This window comes from Cervus canadensis, chromosome 31 (genome assembly GCF_019320065.1).
Source record: "Cervus canadensis isolate Bull #8, Minnesota chromosome 31, ASM1932006v1, whole genome shotgun sequence".
Taxonomy (NCBI): domain Eukaryota; kingdom Metazoa; phylum Chordata; class Mammalia; order Artiodactyla; family Cervidae; genus Cervus; species Cervus canadensis.
The window spans coordinates 23,753,443-23,773,570 of record NC_057416.1 but is presented as its reverse complement, the minus strand read 5'-3'; the positions used below and the strand labels follow the sequence as shown (position 1 = coordinate 23,773,570).

Here is a 20,128-nt window from a genome sequence, read left to right as displayed (position 1 = left end):
ATTGCCATGGACAGAAGAGCCTGGTGGGCTACAGTCCATGGGGTTGCAAAGAGTCAGACATGACTGAGCAACTAACACACACATTTGTATTGATGGAATAATATAATGAGGTAGGTGAATTTGTATAGGTCTCCAAAATTAAGGCAGTCCAAGGAAAATTATGTGTGTGAGGATAAAATTAATTATATATATAGTACATATTATTAAACTTTCTTTATATAAAATCTGTAGTTCATGCTTGGAGAAACCAACTACATGCTTGTTAAATTTGCTGACAAACATCTGAAAATGCAAAAACAGGAAGCATATTACTATACATGTAATATAGTACTTGTATAGTACCATACACTAAAACACTAAAAAATATAGTGTTTTTTAGTCTTAAAAACACAACTCTTAAGTCTTTTAAATAGCCACATCACTGGGGCAAAAATTATAACTGAAATTTAAGGCTGATGAATGCAATAAATAGCTACAGCTCGGTCCTATAGAACAGGACTGAGCAAAGTATTGAACTGGAAGGTCTAGAAAAGGAACTGAACTCTGCTGGAATGTTTCCAGGAGTCAATTTAATATGGTTTCAAAATTCAGCTGCAACACAAAATGCTTTAAATGACAAATGTGACATAAAAACACTGCAAAGGCCCTAATTTAATTTTAGCAAGTTGAGAAGCAAGGAGAAGAGAAACGTGCTTGGGCTCCAGTTAGAGCAATTTAATTTTACAATAATGTCATGCAATTCCCCTAACGTCATATTATACATTTTAGAGAAAGCACTAAAAAATGAAAAAGTTGAGAAAGAAAACTCAGTAAATTGATTTACTATTATGAAAAAATACAAAACTACATGCTGTGTGGTAAATAAATATCAATGCCTTATATCTATTGAAAAGCAAAAATATTAATGGTAGTGTATAAATGTATATTAAAAATAATATAAGGCATTATAATATAAAAACAAAGCAGGATAGTGCACATTACCATTAATATATATTCTCATTAAACCTTCAACTTTTATTCAAACTTCTTAAACTATGTGTTTGTTTCTCCATTTGGGAAAACTGAAGTGGTAAGTTCTTTCTATATAAAAAGGCCCAAAGATACACAGAGAGCTGACTGACCTCTCAGAGGAAAAAGGTAAAATATGTATCAAAGAATAATGAACAATAAATAACAGCTTAAGGAACTTTATGTCATTTCAGCTCTCTCACAAAACTATTTTATCCCCAGGATACCAGTCATCGTCCACTACTGAAGTCAATTAATTTGTGTCTATTTAATACTGATTTTGAGTTGGTCAAACACACACTCGGAAGTAATATTTTCTTTCCTATCTGTCCAACCTGAAACTGGTTTGTTGCTTTCCTGAAGAGTGTTTCCACTCAGGACATGTCATCTCCCTGAAATACTGGTCACTAAGAGGGGGCATGAAGAGATGTGGATATGCTCATCATAAAGGAGAGAGTAAAAGAATACGGAAGTCATGTGATTTACTTTTTACTTATGATCTGTCAGGTTTCTTCAAATCCAGAAACCGTCCTCACCGGTAATGACTCCATTTATGAGAACCCCTGGTATATACATCCTGGCATTGGGGCATTTTTACAGTCAAATAGGGATTAAGTAGCTCAGCAGAAAGCACAGGAGCATTCATATTCTTCCTGCGTGAATCATCAGACTTAGAGTGGGCCCTGGTGACTTCCAGGCAGGCGGTCCAACAAATATCAAGGTTGGAATACATCCCTTTCTCTCTTTTAGCTGATGATTAAAGTTACAGGGCTTTGAAAGAATAAATTTCGACTTTCATGGTGGGGTTTCAGCTAGTCATCTGAACTGTATGAAACCATATATAGCAATCACTCAACCATTTACTTGAATATTTCTAAGATGCTGATGATAAACATAAGCAAGCATAATTTCCATGCTTAGAGAGTAACCTGCTGGCTTTTAGAGTTTATAAAATCTACATAAGGTACAGTTAAGATTTATTATCTGTATCAATAAATATTAGCTGAGCAGTCATTAAATACCTATTATTGTACTACATAATGTGAAGAGTCCAAAAAGCTGAAAAAAATACGGTCTTTGGGCAAAAGACAGTTAAACCTAACTGAGAAGGCTAGAAACACTTTAAATAGTAAGATTAAAATTGTACTAAATTATGCTGTGGGTTAGGTATCTGTTGGTTACTTCATGCATGGTATTATGTATTTAACAAAGTAGTAAGTATCAGAGAACTTTTCTGGACTTTAGCATGCTCACCCCATAGGATGCCGCATTGTGAAGAGGTATTAAACCACCTTTGTCTTGGGCATTAACATCTGCTCCATGCTCTAGAAGATATTCCGCTACTTCCAGGTTATTGTAGCCTGCTGTTAGAATGAAAAAAAAGGCAAACATGTCAGTTTAAAAGAAAAAAAAATGCATATAAATGATAATGACCAGAAAATACTGGTTTTTTAATACTTTTTGCTTTAAAAACTAGTTAAGAATGATTAAGAATAAAAAAATTTATAAGATTTATAATAAAAATTATGTAAAATGATGTCAGTGAAGCATTTTACTGAGCAGCAGCACTCTTCCTGATCAGCATTTCTTTCCTCTTCTGATGCACTGTATCTAAGAAAGGGCATGAACCTTGCAAGTGCTAGCCCAATTGCTGGTGATGCTTACCTGCCAGGTGCAGAGGGGTTGAGTTTCTGCCCTGGGTGTCTCTGCAGTTGATATTCTCTGGGGTACAGAGCTTTTGCACTCTTGCCAGGCAGCCCTTCTTGGCAGCATCCAACAAAGCAGCATCTCCTCTCAGCAAGTCCTGAATATCTGTGTCTCCTTCTTTTACCAAATCTAAAGGTGTATTTCCATCTCTGTTCTTTTTAGTGGGATCTGCTCCATGCTACAAAATAACCAAATGGTCTTTGTGTTTTCTGTAGCATCTTTGTTATGTTTTGTTTCTTTATTTTTAACTTGCACTTTTGCTCCTCCAAAGAAAAATACCTACTCTATATGCATTGTGAAAAACAGAGCAATATTTGGTTTTCTTGCAAATTTCCTACTTAGCAACATATCAACGCCCCATGCCTCAGGATCACCTGTGATGGTGAGAACAAGTGTCTTTTACTTTTGTAGCATATACTGTCTCAGACTCTATGCTGTCTTTGGAAACCGCTTTTTCTTTTAATGATGGCCTGGATATTAATGTTAATCAAATCTTAATTATTAATATATAAAGATATTCAGTGCTGATGAAATGAAAAAAGGAAGACACAGGTGGAAAAAGTATTAATACCCAATTCCAAACGGAATCAGTAAAAAGAAAGTTTGGTAATTTAAAAATATTTCTGTTTTAAGTCTGAGCACCTATGATGAAATTAGGTAGGAATATATTAACAATTAACTTGATTTTAAAAGTTTAATCATTTATACTTATGAAATAAAGTAAATAAAAGTCAAGAATCTTTATTTATAGGCCTGACACAGATGTTATTGGCCCACTGGGGAAATTCGGAATAACCAACCTAGACAGTGAATTCACAGTGACCTAGAAGTTATTTCTTACTTAACCAGTGGCAATAAAAATAAGTATCAAATACAGTGCTATTCTTAAAACTCATATGAACATATCTGATCCCATAAAAGTGGTAGGAGAAGAATTTTATATTTAACTAAGACAAGTTTCTCTCTAGTTTAAAAAAAGAGAGAGGAAATGATATAAATACATGTCCAGTCATTTTTCACGTTTTAATTTTATATCTTTTAATGTTTAATTAATGCTTAATAGTTAGAGACGAGTTTGTTAACAATAATAAAAATAGCTAGCAAGAAAAAAAAATCAAACTTGATGGAAAAACACATTTCTTCTTATATAAATGTCTTCTGATATTAATTCTGTCAGTCACAGGTAAGTAATGCAAGCTAATTCAACTCTTTCCAAAACCTACCTTGTTGAATTGTGATGAACGCAACATAATCAAATCAGTTCAGAGACACTCAGCCACTACTCAAAGCTACAAAAGTATCATGATGTCACACTTAAAACATCCGCCTAGAACAGAAAACCAAAGCAGTCTCTACAGCACTTACTGCACTGCATTACAGAATAATTTACCTTGATGTCATTTTACATCCTAACCAAATAATATAATTACCTTATATTTTATAATTTTTAAAAGTACATACTTTTAAAAGGAGCTTGCAGATTTCATATTTTCCTTTAGCTGCTGCTTCATGTAGAGGGGTAAATTTCCATAAGTCCGCCACATTGACGGAAGCTCCATGTCTTACCAAGAGCTCAGCTACTTCGTAGTGTCCGTATGAACAAGCATTATGAAGGGGCACCAAGCCACTAAACCAAAGAAAATTATTTTAAAGACATACAATAAACCTGTGCATTAAAATGATACATATAATAAAATAATTCTCTATGGCATTTGACTATTACTGAAAACTCCCTTAAGAAAAATAATTCTCTGATCTTGAAGATAGAGTCAGTATTCAGTAATGAAAATAATGACATCAACCAAGAACTCCAGTGAGATGTGCAAACTATTCTGTGACGACTCTCAAGTTCTGATTACAAGGCAGCTGGCCTTCTAAAAGGACAAAAAGATGTCCCCATAAAAAAGGAGGGTGCCTCAAAAGATAAGTTTAAGTTGCACTTAGTACATAGCAGACACAAGGTATCAAGTTAGTACCTTTCTGCTTAGAGATCAGGTTTCTTTGTTTTTGTTTTTAATGTTTTGAGACCAAAAATACTAAGTGCTAAAATGGGGCAACAGAAACAAATGTTGGTTCCTCTCTAACGAACTGTAATACTTTGAAAGAGATAGTGATTAATATTAAATATTCATGTCTGACATGATTCTTTTAAAAGAGAAATAAATGCAAAATGGTTAATTGAAATCCAGTGAAAGTGAAAGTGGTGGTGGCTCAGTCAGGTCCGACTCTTTGTCATCCCAAGGACTGTAGTCCTTTTCTGTCCACGGAATTCTCCAGGCAAGAATACTAGAGTGAGTTGCCATTCCCTTCTCCAGGGGATCTTCTCCACCCAGGGGTCAAACCCTGTCTCTTGCACTGCAGGCAGATTCTTTACTGTCTGGGCAACCAAGGAAGCCCAACTGAAGTCTAAGTTGTGCAATTTATTTCTTAGCAATGTAACTGCACAGGAAGGTGCTTATTTATATTTTGAGATGATATGAAATTAACTCAGGATATGGAAGCTCATTTCAGTTAAAACTTCCAGCGTGTTTTTCTAAATGTCTTCCATGGCTGCTTTAAACCCTGTCTAGATAAACTGCAATAGTTTCATAAGCTAATACAAAAGTAGAGAATATCTGAATTAGTAAAAATGAAATTATGTTTCTATTAATATGGATGACTCTGGGATGGATGTCTTCTTTTTGGAGGAGACTATACATTTTTAATAACAAAAGGAGGGATGAACAATAAACTATATAAACATATTTACATAATACAATAAAATACTATATATAGGCATTAAAAGGATGAAATGAACCATTTAGTACTGATATAGAAAGACATTCAAGATACACTGTTATAAAAAAGGCAAACTGTAAAGCGGACTGTGTGGGACGACATCTTCATTTATGTTGGAAACAAGCCCCACCACAACAGCACACTCACTGGTACATGTGCTTCCAAACTCCAGACAATTACAACAAAATTTTGATGTTGTAATCTCTAGGAAGTGGAATGAGAAGGACTTTTCACTTTCTATACATTTTCATAAAGTTTTAATTTGGGGGGATTCCCAGGTGGCTCAGTAGTAAAAACATATCTGCCTGCAAATGCAGGAGATGTGGGTTTGATCCATGGGCCAGAGAAGATGCTTTGGAGAAGGAAATGGCAACCCACTCCAGTATTTTTGCCTGGGAAATCCCACGGACAGAGGAGCCTGGTGGGCTATGGTCCATGGGGTTGCAAAGAGTTGGACATGACTTAGCTACTATACAACAACAAAGTTCTAAGCATTATGCTTTAAGCTTTAAAACAACAACAACAACAACAAACACACATAACTTTTTTAACAAGAGGAAAAAATCTATCATGAAAAAAATTATTTTCATTTTTTTAAAAAAAAGTATCAAGAAAATGAATTCCACACAGTGACATTCTGACACATACCCTTTGTCTTTGGCATGGACATCGGCACCATGGTGGAGGAGGTACTCCACGACAGACACACGGTTGTAGCCTGCCGCGAAGTGTAAGGGCGTGGAATGCCGGCCCTCTAAATCTCTGCAATTCACATTCTGAGGGCTGCAAAGTTGCTTTATTGACACACACACCCAGAAACACAAAAAGAACATTAGTATTTATTTAAGGATCTTGCACCAAAATACTGCAGGCATCTTGGATAAGTTGTAATTTTCTAATGAATATTTCTTTGATTAGATAATACAAGTGACGTTTTAAAATCAGCAAGATGTTTTGCTTTACAATGTTTACAAATATTCTTATGTTTGCACAGCAATTTCACCTTTTTCAACATTTCCTGGCCAAAATCCTAATCAAAAAGAAGAAAACATAATATAGCAGGCATTTCCAAGGCAAATGGTGCCTTCCTTTCATTATTACAAGGCTTTCTTCCGGGTGAGAGCCTGTCTGCTTGTACCAGCACACTCTTAGTCACTCTTTCCTCAAATAAGATTAACCTTGGCTGACTGCAGAACTACCCAAAATTCTTGTCTGCTTTGACGTGGCAACAAGAAGGCTCTGGAAAAATTACATTCATTCTGTCTGAGCCATCCCTTTGGCCCTTTGATACATCAGAGCAGAACCAAGCAGTCAACAATGTTTTACCTGATCTTCAAGGGGATGTTTGTTTAGGTCTAAAAGTCAAGCTGATTCTGCTCATACTAGTTTTTGGCCTTCTATCTCCTTCAGCTGTGTCCTCCAAATCTCCTCTCCTTCACCTGTTCGTTTTCCTTTTGAACATTATCATCTCAGCACAAGCTCAACTCTGTCTGCTTACAAAGCAGTGGAAGCAAAGTCAGGCTGGAGAGGCTGCATTATTGGTGGTGACAGATGGATGATAATACAAATATCTGAGTAATAATTTATAAAGAATTTCATTTTTTTCCCAGTGAGAGAATTATTTTCTATTTGAGAAGTTAATCATCATCTCCATTTTACAGATAAATAAACCAAGGCTCAGAGAGGTTAAGTGACATCCTATGTCCTAGAGTGGTAAGGGGTAGAATAAAAACTCAAACCCCATTTTCCTGATTTTTAATCTTGCGATCTTTCTGCCATTGCTTACTTATTTAATTATTTAATCATTGCTTACTTATTTAATTATCCCAAATTTAGGGAAGTGACGTGAAGAGAGGTAATGAAAAGAAGAAAGGTAAAAAAGGTAAAAAAAAAAAAAAGCAGAGAAAAAGTCACATTTTCTAGGCTACAAGGTCTGATGTCAAGGGCTTTCCAGGTATTTGACAGTCTGGTTGTTGCTCCTGCCACTGTAGTGACCTGCTATAACAAAAACTCAGAACCTGGAAGTTACCTATAGATATACTGACAAGGGGCTGGTAGGGTGAACACAGGACTTTTCAGGTGGTACAGTTTTTTTACACAACAGAAGGAAGTCTGGGCATAAGGGAGAGACTCTATAACCTAAAGAGCCATCATCATTTGGTCAGATTGTATCTCTTCATGACAAGTGAGTCTGTGGCTACATTAATACATAAATTGTAGAATCAAAAAATATGTCCCAACTACAGGATCATAAGGATGATTTCCTAGAGCAAACGTGAGAACCTCTTGGAAAAGGTCAAGAACACTGTTTCAAACTTTATTGTACTATTACCTGGGCTTGCGCTAGCTTGCAAATTTATAAGTGTGGTCCAAAATAACACTTCAATTTTAAAAAGTGGAAAGAAATAAAAAGAGCACTCATATAACCAGAAGTAAAGTGACTAAAAAGTGATTTAATGAAAAGCACATACTAGGAAATTCTTCATAAAGATCTCTCCTTATGAGTCCACTCTGTTCATCCCTTTTATTGTTTGGATTTGAGTTGTTTCACTTACAAGCTTAAAATGAATTGGTAAGCAAAAGTTTCAAAGAGCTACCTAAGACATTAAAGCATTGACATACCTTCACAGTTTCCAAGTCTCCGGCTTTAGATGCTTCTAAGAGTCGATAGTCAACATCAGAAGTGCGTATAGGTGTACTTTCTGCATAAAAGACAAGGGAAGATTACTGCTGGTTTTTAAGGAACCACAGCGTAGCAAAGGAGGGAAAATTATTTGGTAAATGGAAAGAAAGATGTTAACAAAAAGGCTGTCAGAGTTTACAATTAAACTACTACTGTATACTGTTGGTAACTACAGGCTTGTGAGATGAAAGTGCTGGTTTCTAAGAGTGGATCTCAAACCTGGTATTAACAGGGGTTGTTAAATAAACCTTTAAAATACTGCCCAGAACAGAACCCCAATAATTTACTATACATTCTATATAACTGATGTATTCTTTCAGGAGTCATTACAGACAACCTGGAATTGGATTAGTAAATACAGGTACAACTGAAAAGTATGACCAGTATATGGTCTATAGACATATAATTTTTTTGCAGAAATATTAGTTTAAAAAGTTATATTGTCTTCTAAATAAAAAAAAAATTCTCATTTAAGAAAACCTTTGTAAGGGCAAGACTTTACCACCAAATTCTATTATTTGTCTTATCCTTCCTGATCAATAAAAAATATGAAGACTTAAACTAAAAAGTTCTGGCACATACTAAATTAGGCATTTAACGACCCATATAATGTTTTATCTTACTAACCAATTTTTAAGAAGAATTATCAAAATAATAAAAAAAATTTTCATTTGTGATTCAGTATTTAATTTTATCTTTTACTAGCAGCCATATATTCTAACTGTATTCATTTAGAAGACATTTTAAAAGCACTGCTGGCGCAATCTGCTTAATTTATTCAATCCTTTCCTCCTCATTTTATCAATTACCTCTAAAAACTACATATAATATTATGAGAAATTCTGATGTAATAGCTATATGTTTGCCTGATTTATAGTTCCAACTTGCAGAAACTAACCTAAAATTCACTATTAAATGGTTCTTAGTACAAGTAGAAGAGAAAAATTTGGAATGTTTGAAGTTTAAGAATTACAAAAAGGAGAATGTTGATGGGCAGGGCCACAGGCTAAACTGTAAGCAAAGAAAGGCAGGAAAAATTTTCAGGCCAAGAAAACATTCCAAAGAGCCTCTTAAAACAAGGGGCACAAAGTCTGCATATCAGTGGACAGACCTGGAAGAGGAAGAACAGAAAGCAAGGTCTGTCTGTGTGAACTTACCGCTCAGAATCTGCTGCACGGCCTCGTTCCCCATCTGTGCTGCGGTGAAGCCTTGTAAGGAGATGATAGAGGGATCAGAGCCGTAACTCAGCAGCAGGCGGCATGTCTGCAGATGACCGGCAAGGGCAGCTCTATGCAAAGCGGTCTGACCAAGGGTGTCCAGTGCATTCATCTGAAAAATCATTGAAGGGGGCACATGGGACTGAGCAGCTGTTTTGTTCCCCTTTATACCCTAGTAAATAAATTCTTGAGAAAAATCAATTGTCAACTTTTATGAAAATACAATAGACTATTCATAAACTATTCACGAGCTCTTGCGTACTGATTCGAAAAAAATACCATCTTCTTAGCTGCCCTTCTCTGACCATCTTATTGAAAATTACGATATACCCATCTCTTCCCTGAATGACTGTCTTCCTGTCCATCCTCCATTCCTTGCCACTCTCCTTGACAACTCGAGGTCTCTGTCAGGTCCCCAAGGGCTGGGACTCTTGTCTGAGGTTTGCTGCCTGCCACAGCAGAGATGCACATTTTGGATGAATGGGTTCTACCAAACTTGTTCTCAGAATGTAAAGACAACAGAGTAAGTAAGCAACGATAAAGTAATTAATTTCTTTTCTAATTTTAGCAAATGATTATAATAGAATGACCTAATTGCATTACAGACACATTTAACCAAAAACTTGATTTGAAAATTTAGAAGTTCCATTTTTAAAACTTTGAAAAATCATAATGAAAGAATGTTTACTTTTAAGACTGTTAAGACATGTTAAACTTTGGGATCATGTTTATAATTTGATCAAAACTAACTAGTCCTAACCTGTTTTCTGGAATGCCCCAGTAAAGACTACTCTAGTCAGACCAAAGTCCACATTCATTGTACACAATGCTTCTCTCAGAGAAGCCCTTCGTTCTGCCTTTCTGGATTACGAGATCCATGGCAAGTCTCACCTTTTCTAAGAAGTCTTCCTTGATTACTTTAAACCTTGATGATTACTTCCTTTCTGAACACCTATGTCAATTCAGCACTATTTTAGAAATTAGAACACTGGGATAATGTTTGTTTACCAAGTAAAATTAAGGTTACTGAAATATGGACTGTATTGCATAGGTTTTCTGTGTCTAGAAAGCTCCTATTAATGGTACACGGTAAGTTCTCAAATACATACTGGCTGGTTATTCAAAACACTTGTGTACCCCCACCAAACACAAGAATAACAGAGGATTTAAGACAATTGGTCTTCCTGTCTCCAGTCTTTCATTGTTGTAAGTAAGGCCGTGACCCTTCAGGCAAGGGTTCAAATAAATTCTTAACAGTGTTTCACAAAATTCACCATGAAATACTGACAAATTTAATTATATCATATTTGCCAGCAGAAAAATGACTATTTATACATAAAAGCAGTCATTATTAGCATGTATTGATGGAAAACACAAGTGGTCAAACTGAACTCGAATTTTTCTATTAATATTTCTATTACGTTCTCATCACAGGAGAAAAACTTAAAACTGAGAACATTCTAATCATTAACATTTTCCTGGAATTTGCATAAAACACCAATTTAATTACAGTGATGGAAATCCTCAATCCAGTTCATCAAATCATGGGAAGATGGTTTGAGAACTACTAGTCTAAAATACAGATCTTACCAAGTTACTCCTCAGCTGAAACTTAGGGACTCTTTAATGCCTTCACAAAAACTTGAATCCCTCCACACATCATTAAAGACCATCTGTCATTTACCATCACCTCCCCTTCTACGATATTTTTTCATCACAATCTGATAGGCTTGCTATGCTCCACTGTTATTAGGTTACACTGAAGCCCTATTTTCTGGAGGTGTTAGTTTCTAAAGTCGTTGCAAAAGGTAAAATTTGCCTTTGGTCAAGATTATCCTTGAAGATATCTTAATGCAGTGGTAGAGACAGATATAGTTTCTCAGTAAATCCAACATCAGCCAGTTTCACTTCCAGTGTCTGAGCAAATCAACTAAACACCAGATGAAGTACAGAGAGTATTTTTAAACATTAACAACACACTGTGTGTAAGAAGTGGTTATCTCTATAAATATGCGTGGTGGAACTGGGCGCAACACAGAAAACCGCAGATTCGCTTCTTGCATTTCTTACTCTGGGGCATGCACTCATGGAGTGAAATACGGAGCAACACTCACCACTTACTAGTATAAGGAAGGGATGCAACTACATTTACTAAGCACGTACCAATATTAGACTCTCTGCCTGATACTATATGTTTTAATATATTGTAAGCTATTTAAAAGCAGAGACTATGCTTTTAAGATTTTCCTAAAGAGAATGATTGAGTACTGCAAGATATGTAGCCGGAAATGTATAGGACATAAAATTATGACTAAAAAGTGCCCCAAACTGTTTTGGAAACCAGTAAGTAGACGATAAGGAAATGGTAAGGGGACTCTCTCCAAATTCTAGTCAGTGTGAACAGCCTAGTCTCAACAGCTAACTGTGAAGTTGAGTTCACCTCTTGTCTAAGCTTAAGCTATCTTTGTCCACATCACTCACGTGGTAATTCATCATGAATTATTCTGTGATATTTCTGTACTTAGGAATGTGAACTCATACAATTTTACATTAACTATGAACATGTGATGATGTCCCAATCTGATTTCAAATAATCTGAGAGTTGAAAATGGTCTCTTTTAGCTATTTTTTTTTTTTTTCTGTTCAAATCAGGGCACTTTGAAATTAAAAGCAAAGAATAGTAAAAATAAAATGCACAACAGAGGGACAAAGATAGGAATCTGAAACAGGTCTGTGTCCTGACAGACAGAAACTACAACCCAGGGAACAGGTGGCAGGCATACTGTAAACTTTTTAGCTTGAAGTTAAGAAACACTAGGCTTCCCTGTTGGCTCTGATAGAAAAGAATCTGCCTGCAATGCAGGAGGCTCGGGTTCAATCTCCGGGTTGGGAAGAGACCCTGGAGAAGGGAATGGCAACCCGCTTCAGCATTCTTGCCTGGAGAATTCTGTGGAAGAAGAGTCTGGCAGGCTACAGTTCACGGGGTTGCAAAGAGTTGGACACAACAGAGCAACTAACACTCCCACTTTTTTTTTTTTAAAGAAACATTAACTCTGTACCATCCTTTTTTTTAATAAAAGTCTTAAATTAATTTTGTTGAATATTGATAAAGGATTATGCCAACTGTCATAGATACATCTTGAGTCTACATTTCTGTAATTGGTTTTCTAAGAGAAAGTAGTTCCCTAGGAAGTTTATCTTCTTGAAGCAGGATTTGCTCGTGCCATCTGCCTATTCAAAAATTTCCAATGGCTCTCCAAGTATTGTAAGAACAAATTCAAAACTCTCCAATTGAGACTACTAAGACCTTGCTCCAATATGTCTTTTCAGATTTTCCTTAATTCCCCTTGAACTACCTACCTATTATTCTATCTACTGAACTAACTAATCATAACTTGTGACTAACAAACTCCTTTGCTTTCCTGATTGAGTCATTATTTAAAATGTATTCTGAGCAAATGCCAACTACATTTACTACTATTTCTATAGATCTAATTCCTGGACATTCCTAGTGAAAATTCTGTTTTATTCATGAAATTTCCCCATTCTCTCCCCAGTCTGCCACCACTAACAGAAGTAATTGGTCTCTCCTCTGAATAACAATCTATCTGTCCTTTCCAATCTGATAATAGATATTCAAGTAGACTGTATTAGTTGAGACTATTTTTAGATTTTAAGTGCCTTAAGACAAGAAGCTTTATCAAATTCAGACTTCCTATATACCTCATAGTAATAAGTGCAATGCCTTGTATACTGGGGGTTTGAAAATGGTTGGTAAATGGATGGCTCAAAAGAATGACAAATTAGTAAATTCTGATGATAAAGAATACAGTTTTCGATATACTGTTCTGTATAATGAACACAGACTACTGAAACATTCTCTAACCAAAAGCCATGTATTCTTCTTTCCCCAGAAATCTGGAGGAAAAAAAAGTTAAATGCCTGTGTTGACAGAATTGTTCAATACTGAAAATAACTGACTCACTTTATCATGCAGTAAAAGTATAATTTAAGTTTTTACAGATTATTACAGGCCACTGTTATCCATGGTAGGATGTACACAGGTCAAAGCATCTCCTATGAGGAATGAAGTAAACAAAATGACTACCAATTTAATTCTTAGTGAGAGTTCTGCTACGGTGATCAATATTTTACTCTCAGAGGTTTTTAATCCTTTAATGTGTTATGAATCCATCACAAAGTATAGAATTTTTCTAGGAAGTTAAATTTTAATATAATCTGAGGAACATGAAACTAGATTAATGTTTACTAGCTACACTTGAGTATTATCATTTGTAAACCTCAACATCCACATGGAATTTTAAAAGAAGCAATCAGGTTTTCTGAAAAGAGATATATTCTAATGGTACATATTTTCTTTGCTTTCTTAAAGGGGTACTCACACTGCCCACATGCCCAAACTGTCAGAGAAATAAGCTGCAGAGCATAGCTGATCAGACTCGAGGTGCCAATGCCATGGCTGTGCTAAACAAACTGAAGTCTTGTTTATGCTCCCTTTCTCACCTCTCAGACATGGGGGAGAGGGCAGCTGCAGGTGGTATATTTCTAAGCCAAACGTGTATAAAGTAAGGGCTGTGAAGATCATATTCAGGCCACAGAGAAGCACAACAGAAAAATACAGTCCATAAAAAGAAGAATGAAGCAGATGAACAAAGACTGGCAGAGAAAAGAAACTCATGCAATCTCAGAAAGAGAGGGACATATACAGACAGAACAGCAGCTAAGGAAACTAACAGTTATTTACAAATTCATTGTTCTGTCTTTTGTGAATTTTAGCTATAACTCCTGCAGATCATTTCTTTGGGATTAACTCTGTGGTTATCTCACAGAAGTAATAAGCCAGATTTCTACTTCTGCCTAATCTATATTCAGTCGATCTAACTGAATGGTAACCAAAATGTCTTTGAGACACTGGCCCCTTGGGACTTTATTCTGATATGATCAAACCTCAGATATTATTTGAACTATAAAAGCTGCTTGGGATGTACATTTTTAAAAGCACTTAAAAAAAAAAAAAAGCACTTTAACACTTTTGCGCTGACAGAATCTGCTTATCAACCCACCTCTGAAAGAGAATTAATAAAATCCTTATAATAAGCTAACACATTTCTCTAAAGAGAGCAAAGATTCTTGATCACTCTCAACGTGAGAAATAAGCCCACTAAACACTAATTACTATTGACACAATTTCTTTTTACATATAGTATAAATAAATCTGTCAAATTGAGACATGAACATCAAAAAAATTTCATGTTCCACACATTTAACAGATGCTCACTAATGACAAAACAGTAGTGCTTTCAAGTATGAAAAAAAGAACTGAATTAAACCTTTTGTTTCTAGGTACTAACAATACCATATGCAACTGGGGCTTAGGTTCTACTTAATAATGATAGCAGACAAAGCAGTAGCAATAGAAGGCAGAATGTCAGACTAGATTAACAATCATAAAGAAAGATAAAATCTTTATGTCTCTCTTATTTAGGGTTCACAGTAATCTTGTAAAGCAGGGAGTAGGTAGACATAATATTTTTTTAAGATACATAAGTTTACTCCTATAAAAGAGGACTTCTCAAATAAGTTGGTTAATAACCCCCTTTTCTTATAACCATCATTTCCTTACTAGTCCTTCGTTTTCTGTCCTTTTGCTGAATACTGCCTGCTTGCCTTTCTGGACCCATAATATCATCCTTGACCCTGCCTTTGTGTCCTGGGAAAATCATTTGTATAGATGACAGCAATGGCTTTTTTGTCTTTAACTTTTTGTTGTATTTGGCCAGGGGGTGGTCATGAGGAGGGGACTGGTGGGAAGGAGCGGAATGAGGAATATGGATGAGATCTACCCTTTATCAAAGGCTCAGATGCTGTCAGGTGGTATTCTCTAGCTACCTCCCCCTTTCTGTGCCCCTTCAGGCCCAGGGATGACGATAGCTCCCACATGCTGCTGGTACTACCTCATTCCTGTGGATTTCCTAAACCCTGCCCACACCTTTGTATATAATTTATTAAATATTCCCCAGATTACCCACTTTGAGTGTAAACCCTAACTAATACAATTTTCTACCTCTATATCTTTGGAATACCTCCTTTAAAAGCTGTGTGTGTGTGTGTGCATGCTTAGTCCTGTCCAACTCTTTGTGATCCCATGTACTGTAGCTCACCAGGCTCCTCTGTCCACGCAATTTTTTTAGATGAGAATACAACAGTGGGTTGCCATTTCCTTTTTTAGGGATCTTCCCGAGCAGCGATCAAACCTGCATCTTTTTTGTCTCCTGCAGTGGCAGGCGGATTCTTTACCACTATGCCACCTGGGAAACCCCCTCTTCCCACTATTGTTCCACAAAGATGAGCAATTGTCAAAGGTTCTTTCCCTGACTCTCAGTTCATCTCTCCACATTCTCTACCCGAAACCTTCCTCATTCCCACAGTGTGTGATCATTATGTCAAGGGCTTCCCAATACATATTCCTAATCCTGAACTCTCTATCATACTCCAGTGCTATGTTTCCAACTACTAGTTTTATTTAATGTCCTTCTATTCCTCCTATCATATTAACTCCAAGTACAAAAATCACTGCCAACACATAGTTTTCTTGCTTCCTTAATTGTACCACCATTTTCTAAGTCTATTCAAGCACCCAATTCACTTCCAAGTAATACAGCTTAGTATTTTACAAATGGCTTTTGTCATTCTCTTCCTTCTTCACTACTGATGCCACTAAACTGATTCAGGATTTGCTTCAAGTTTGGTAATTGCATTAACTTCCAAACTGGTATTTCTCACAGTATCCAGCACACTATCGTTATCATTCTACATTTCAATGGTGAACTAGTGGTTCAAAACAAATTAGAAAGTGATTATACACATATATCTTATAAAAAATTTAGATAGAGGGGAAATACATATATAAGTTTAGAAAGACAAATATGGAAAAAATTACAACACTCATACTTACTACTAATTAAAGAAAGTATGGTTTGTTTGCAAAATATATAAAAGCTCATTTAATTTTTACCAAAACAAAATAACAATAGTCACCCTTGTAGGGGAGGTATTAATACCCATATATCACTAATGACTCAACAGAGGTTCAGGAAAATTAAGTCCAAGGTCATAATACTATAAAGCGGAAGATTCCAAATGGAAAAGTATACCTGCTTATGTTATGTATACAATATGCTTAATTTAACATGCACAATGAACCTAAACGTTGAATTACCAAGCTTCACTCAAAAAAATGTTTTGGCTTATATTACCAAGTTCTATTTAAGTAACAAATTAATGGCATTATATCTCCCTACCAAATCCTCTGCCGTTTCTGATTTACTAGTCTTAGCTTAAGAACTGGGTTCATGGTGAGGAGGTGAAGACAGCAGAAGGGTAGAAGCAGCATAAGAGAGCTGAATCGTAATTCAAGGGTAGGGCAGCTTGTTGGGAAGGTGCTTTTAGATCAAATGGAAACAATGAGTTGTTCAAAAATCAAATTGAAACTACAAGTTCCCCAGAAAGAACACCAGGCATGCAAACATTAGGGCCCATCAGTAGCTAAACTGTGTTTTTACAGTGAGCTTTTACTAATGCTAGTCACCAGATAAACCAACCTTAAGGGACAGCAGTCTGCCTTGGAATCAGGGAATGAATGAATGGGAGGGTGGAAATTGGTGTCTGTGCGTTCATAACCCTGCTTAATTTTTTTTCCATTTAAGGTGCTCAGTAGCAGGAGTTCTCAATTTTGTTGAACTGCAGTGGGAGGACTAGGGAAGATATACTAGTCTAAAAGTCATTCTACAACACTGGCAGGGCATTTAAAATTATACACATGCCTGACTGATGAATTGCGACATTATTGATGAGAATGTACTGTGAACATGAAGGGCAGAAAAAGATTTAGAGCCACAGACCTAGAGTAATGCTGACTAGGATAGGTTATATAAAATAATGTTATTTCTCACTGAATCTTCATGAAATAAAATGACTCATGGGAGACAACAAATAGATACTTTCCCAAAATGAAGGGCATTATTCATGGTTGTTCAAGACCATTATAAATGCCATAAGATATTTTTAAAAATAGGTCAATGATAAACATACAATGCTCTTAACAGTAGCAGAAAGCCCACTTAGCTTATTATTTTCTGCTTGATAGAGCAATAAGACATTATTTATGTAACAACACAGTGGCTGTACCCTCAAAATAGGTAATAAATTTGTAGAACTCTGCTCCTTTCATTCCAGTTCATCCTGCCTCTTCAATTAAAAACATCAACAGTCCTTTTAAAGCAAGGATATATAATTTTTGGATCATGCACTTCAGGAGTAAAAATGTGTTTTGAGAACCCTCTCAATATTCATTTATGTTTATCTGTAAATTATAACCAAGCACTGCTAAACTAATGCATAATGAATATTATAAAACTTATGTAAAAGGAGAAATTACAAAGGATGGGAAGCAGATGAAACAATAAAATATTAAAAAATTTTTAAATTACCAGTCATACAAAATGTCATTTGGCTCAATTAAAAGACTTTTAAAAAATCACATCTTACTGTGATGTAGATTTGAGGGTGTGATTCTAGATTCATTTTCAATAATTGGCCCTACAGCTAGATTTCCCATAGATATGTGGTGCAACTGGAAAAAGAACATTGTTAGCAAAGTCTTCTAAATCACAATGCTTATTTTTAATGTAATTTACTAATTATGCTAAGGCTTTAATTGAATTCTGCTAGTAAAATTGCATCTTCCTTGATTCTTGCAAACTTATCATAAGGTACTGCATTAAAATGTCATTAATAGGTTCAAAAACTACCTAACAAATTAAAAAAAAAACTTTAAAATGCCCCTTTCATTTGTTAAAAGCAGTTACTTTCTCATTCATTTCTCTAAAATATGTAACTTTGATCTTTAAGGTTCTGATTATGTTTCTTTTTAAAAATATGTACCTACATACAAGTAATAATCATTTGTCACCATAGAAATATAAGCAAATTTTGAACTCACTCACTTTCATTAAAAAAAAAAAAAGGTACAACAACTAAGTATGTCAATTCCTGAAAATCCTCATTTATGAAATAGCCATATAAACCTTTTTATAAGATCATCATGGTTGTTTCCTCTGATTTTCAACAATGGTATTTATCAAGATGCTACCGTTTAGAATAATACCCATAAATCTACTCATGTAAAGTGCAACATGTCACATCGTGCTGGATGTGAGATGAGTGAGTGTATCACTCAGTCCCCCCACCACACACACACACACACACACACACACACACACACACACACACAGATTGATGGCAGTATCAATCTGTGTATGAAATAGTAGTAGATCTTAATTTCTCTGTTCTTAATAAATTACTAGTTATTAATAAATTACTCTTTCAATAAATAAAAATTCTAGTATATCCCCCCCTCTACCCAGAGGCTCCCTCTTGTATGTGCCATAGAGTGTCTGTATCCTACTTTGGGGACTCCTGCTTTAAAATATACACTCTTGCTTTCTTTCCTCAGCTGCTGCTAAGGTGCTCGGTTCTTCCGAGGAAGCTAAGGCCATTTTGGGGTGAGGCCCTCACTTCATCCGGCAACTAGCACCGTGCCGAGCAGCCCCACTGAGCACCCACCGCACCATGGCCTCCGTCTCGGAGCTCGCTTGCATCTACTCTGCCTTCATTCTGCATGACGATGAGGTGATGGTCACGGTTGATAAGATCAATGCCCTCATTAAAGCAGCCGGTGTAAATGTTGAGCCTTTCTGGCCAGGTTTGTTTGCAAAGGCTTTGGCCAATGTAAACATCAGGAGCCTCATCTGCAATGTGGGGGCTGGCGGACCTGCTTTGGCAGCTGGACCAGCAGGAGGTTCTGCCTCATCCACCACTGCTGCCCCAGCTGAGGAGAGGAAAGTAGAAGCAAAGAGAAGAATCTGGAGAGTATGATGACATGGGCTTTGGTCTTTTTGACTAAACCTCTTTAGTAACACATTCAATAAAAAGCTGAGCTGTTAAAAAAAAAAAAAAACACTGTTGAGGATTTAAAAATTTTCACGTTCAAGTACCACTGAAAAACAACCAGCTTGCTTCCTTCAAGCAAAATTTCCTAAAGCAGTTCATGGGAGTTATGGAGTTGCAGATGATGTCATTCAGACAATGCCAATAAAAATGGTTATTACAATTTTATTTCTTTATATTGAGGTTATGTGCAAAAATGATTATCATTACTGGTTTGAAGGAAAAAATATTCTTTAAAGTAAGTAGCAATATTTTGCCCATCATTTACATAAATTATTTTCTGATAAGCCATCACTGATGTTGACTACCAAAATATATCAATTCCAGTATTAAGGTAGAACAATGTATAGTTGAAATGCATTTCAAATGATAAGACCCTAACCACACTTTTGCTTTAGAGAAGAATGACAGTAAAGTACAACATAAAACACCAGTAATTATGTCTATTAGCAACCAGATTTGAATCAGCTTTAAAGGAGAATCAATGGATTCAGATACATGTTAACAGTCATCTTTATAAGGTTAGTTTCTTCAGGAGAATCAGAGAGGAGAGGAATAATCTTTAAGTGCAGCTGGCTGCTCAGCGCCAGGACTGGCACGTTATCTCAGGTGTGTGCCTTTTACCTTTGCTCCGTGTTTATGGAGAACCTCCATGACATCATTGTGGGCTCTCTCTGCTGCAACATGCAGGGGAGTCATGAAACTG

At 35.9% G+C, this 20,128-nt stretch overlaps 2 protein-coding genes across 2 annotated transcripts in view; one reads left to right on the top strand and one right to left on the bottom strand.

Moving 5' to 3' along the window:
• TNKS (tankyrase) overlaps positions 1-20,128 on the bottom strand; it is a 155,141-nt gene that overhangs the window by 27,980 nt on the left and 107,033 nt on the right. Inside the window, exons 11-17 of the mRNA XM_043454621.1 lie at positions 20,047-20,125; positions 9,334-9,505; positions 8,116-8,195; positions 6,142-6,287; positions 4,177-4,342; positions 2,674-2,893; positions 2,263-2,372 (exon numbers count right to left, since the gene is read on the bottom strand). Coding sequence (XP_043310556.1) covers positions 2,263-2,372; positions 2,674-2,893; positions 4,177-4,342; positions 6,142-6,287; positions 8,116-8,195; positions 9,334-9,505; positions 20,047-20,125 — 973 coding nt within the window. The remainder of the gene's footprint in view (positions 1-2,262; positions 2,373-2,673; positions 2,894-4,176; positions 4,343-6,141; positions 6,288-8,115; positions 8,196-9,333; positions 9,506-20,046; positions 20,126-20,128) is intronic.
• Positions 18,948-19,432, top strand: LOC122432599 (60S acidic ribosomal protein P1-like). The gene has a single exon (XM_043454622.1). It carries the CDS (start codon positions 19,045-19,047, stop codon positions 19,348-19,350), a length of 306 nt encoding a protein of 101 aa, XP_043310557.1. The 5' UTR covers positions 18,948-19,044; the 3' UTR covers positions 19,351-19,432.

Excerpts from the sequence above, each read along its gene's own strand:
- LOC122432599 (XM_043454622.1), top strand. The coding sequence starts at position 19,045 with ATGGCCTCCGTCTCGGAGCTCGCTTGCATCTACTCTGCCTTCATTCTG.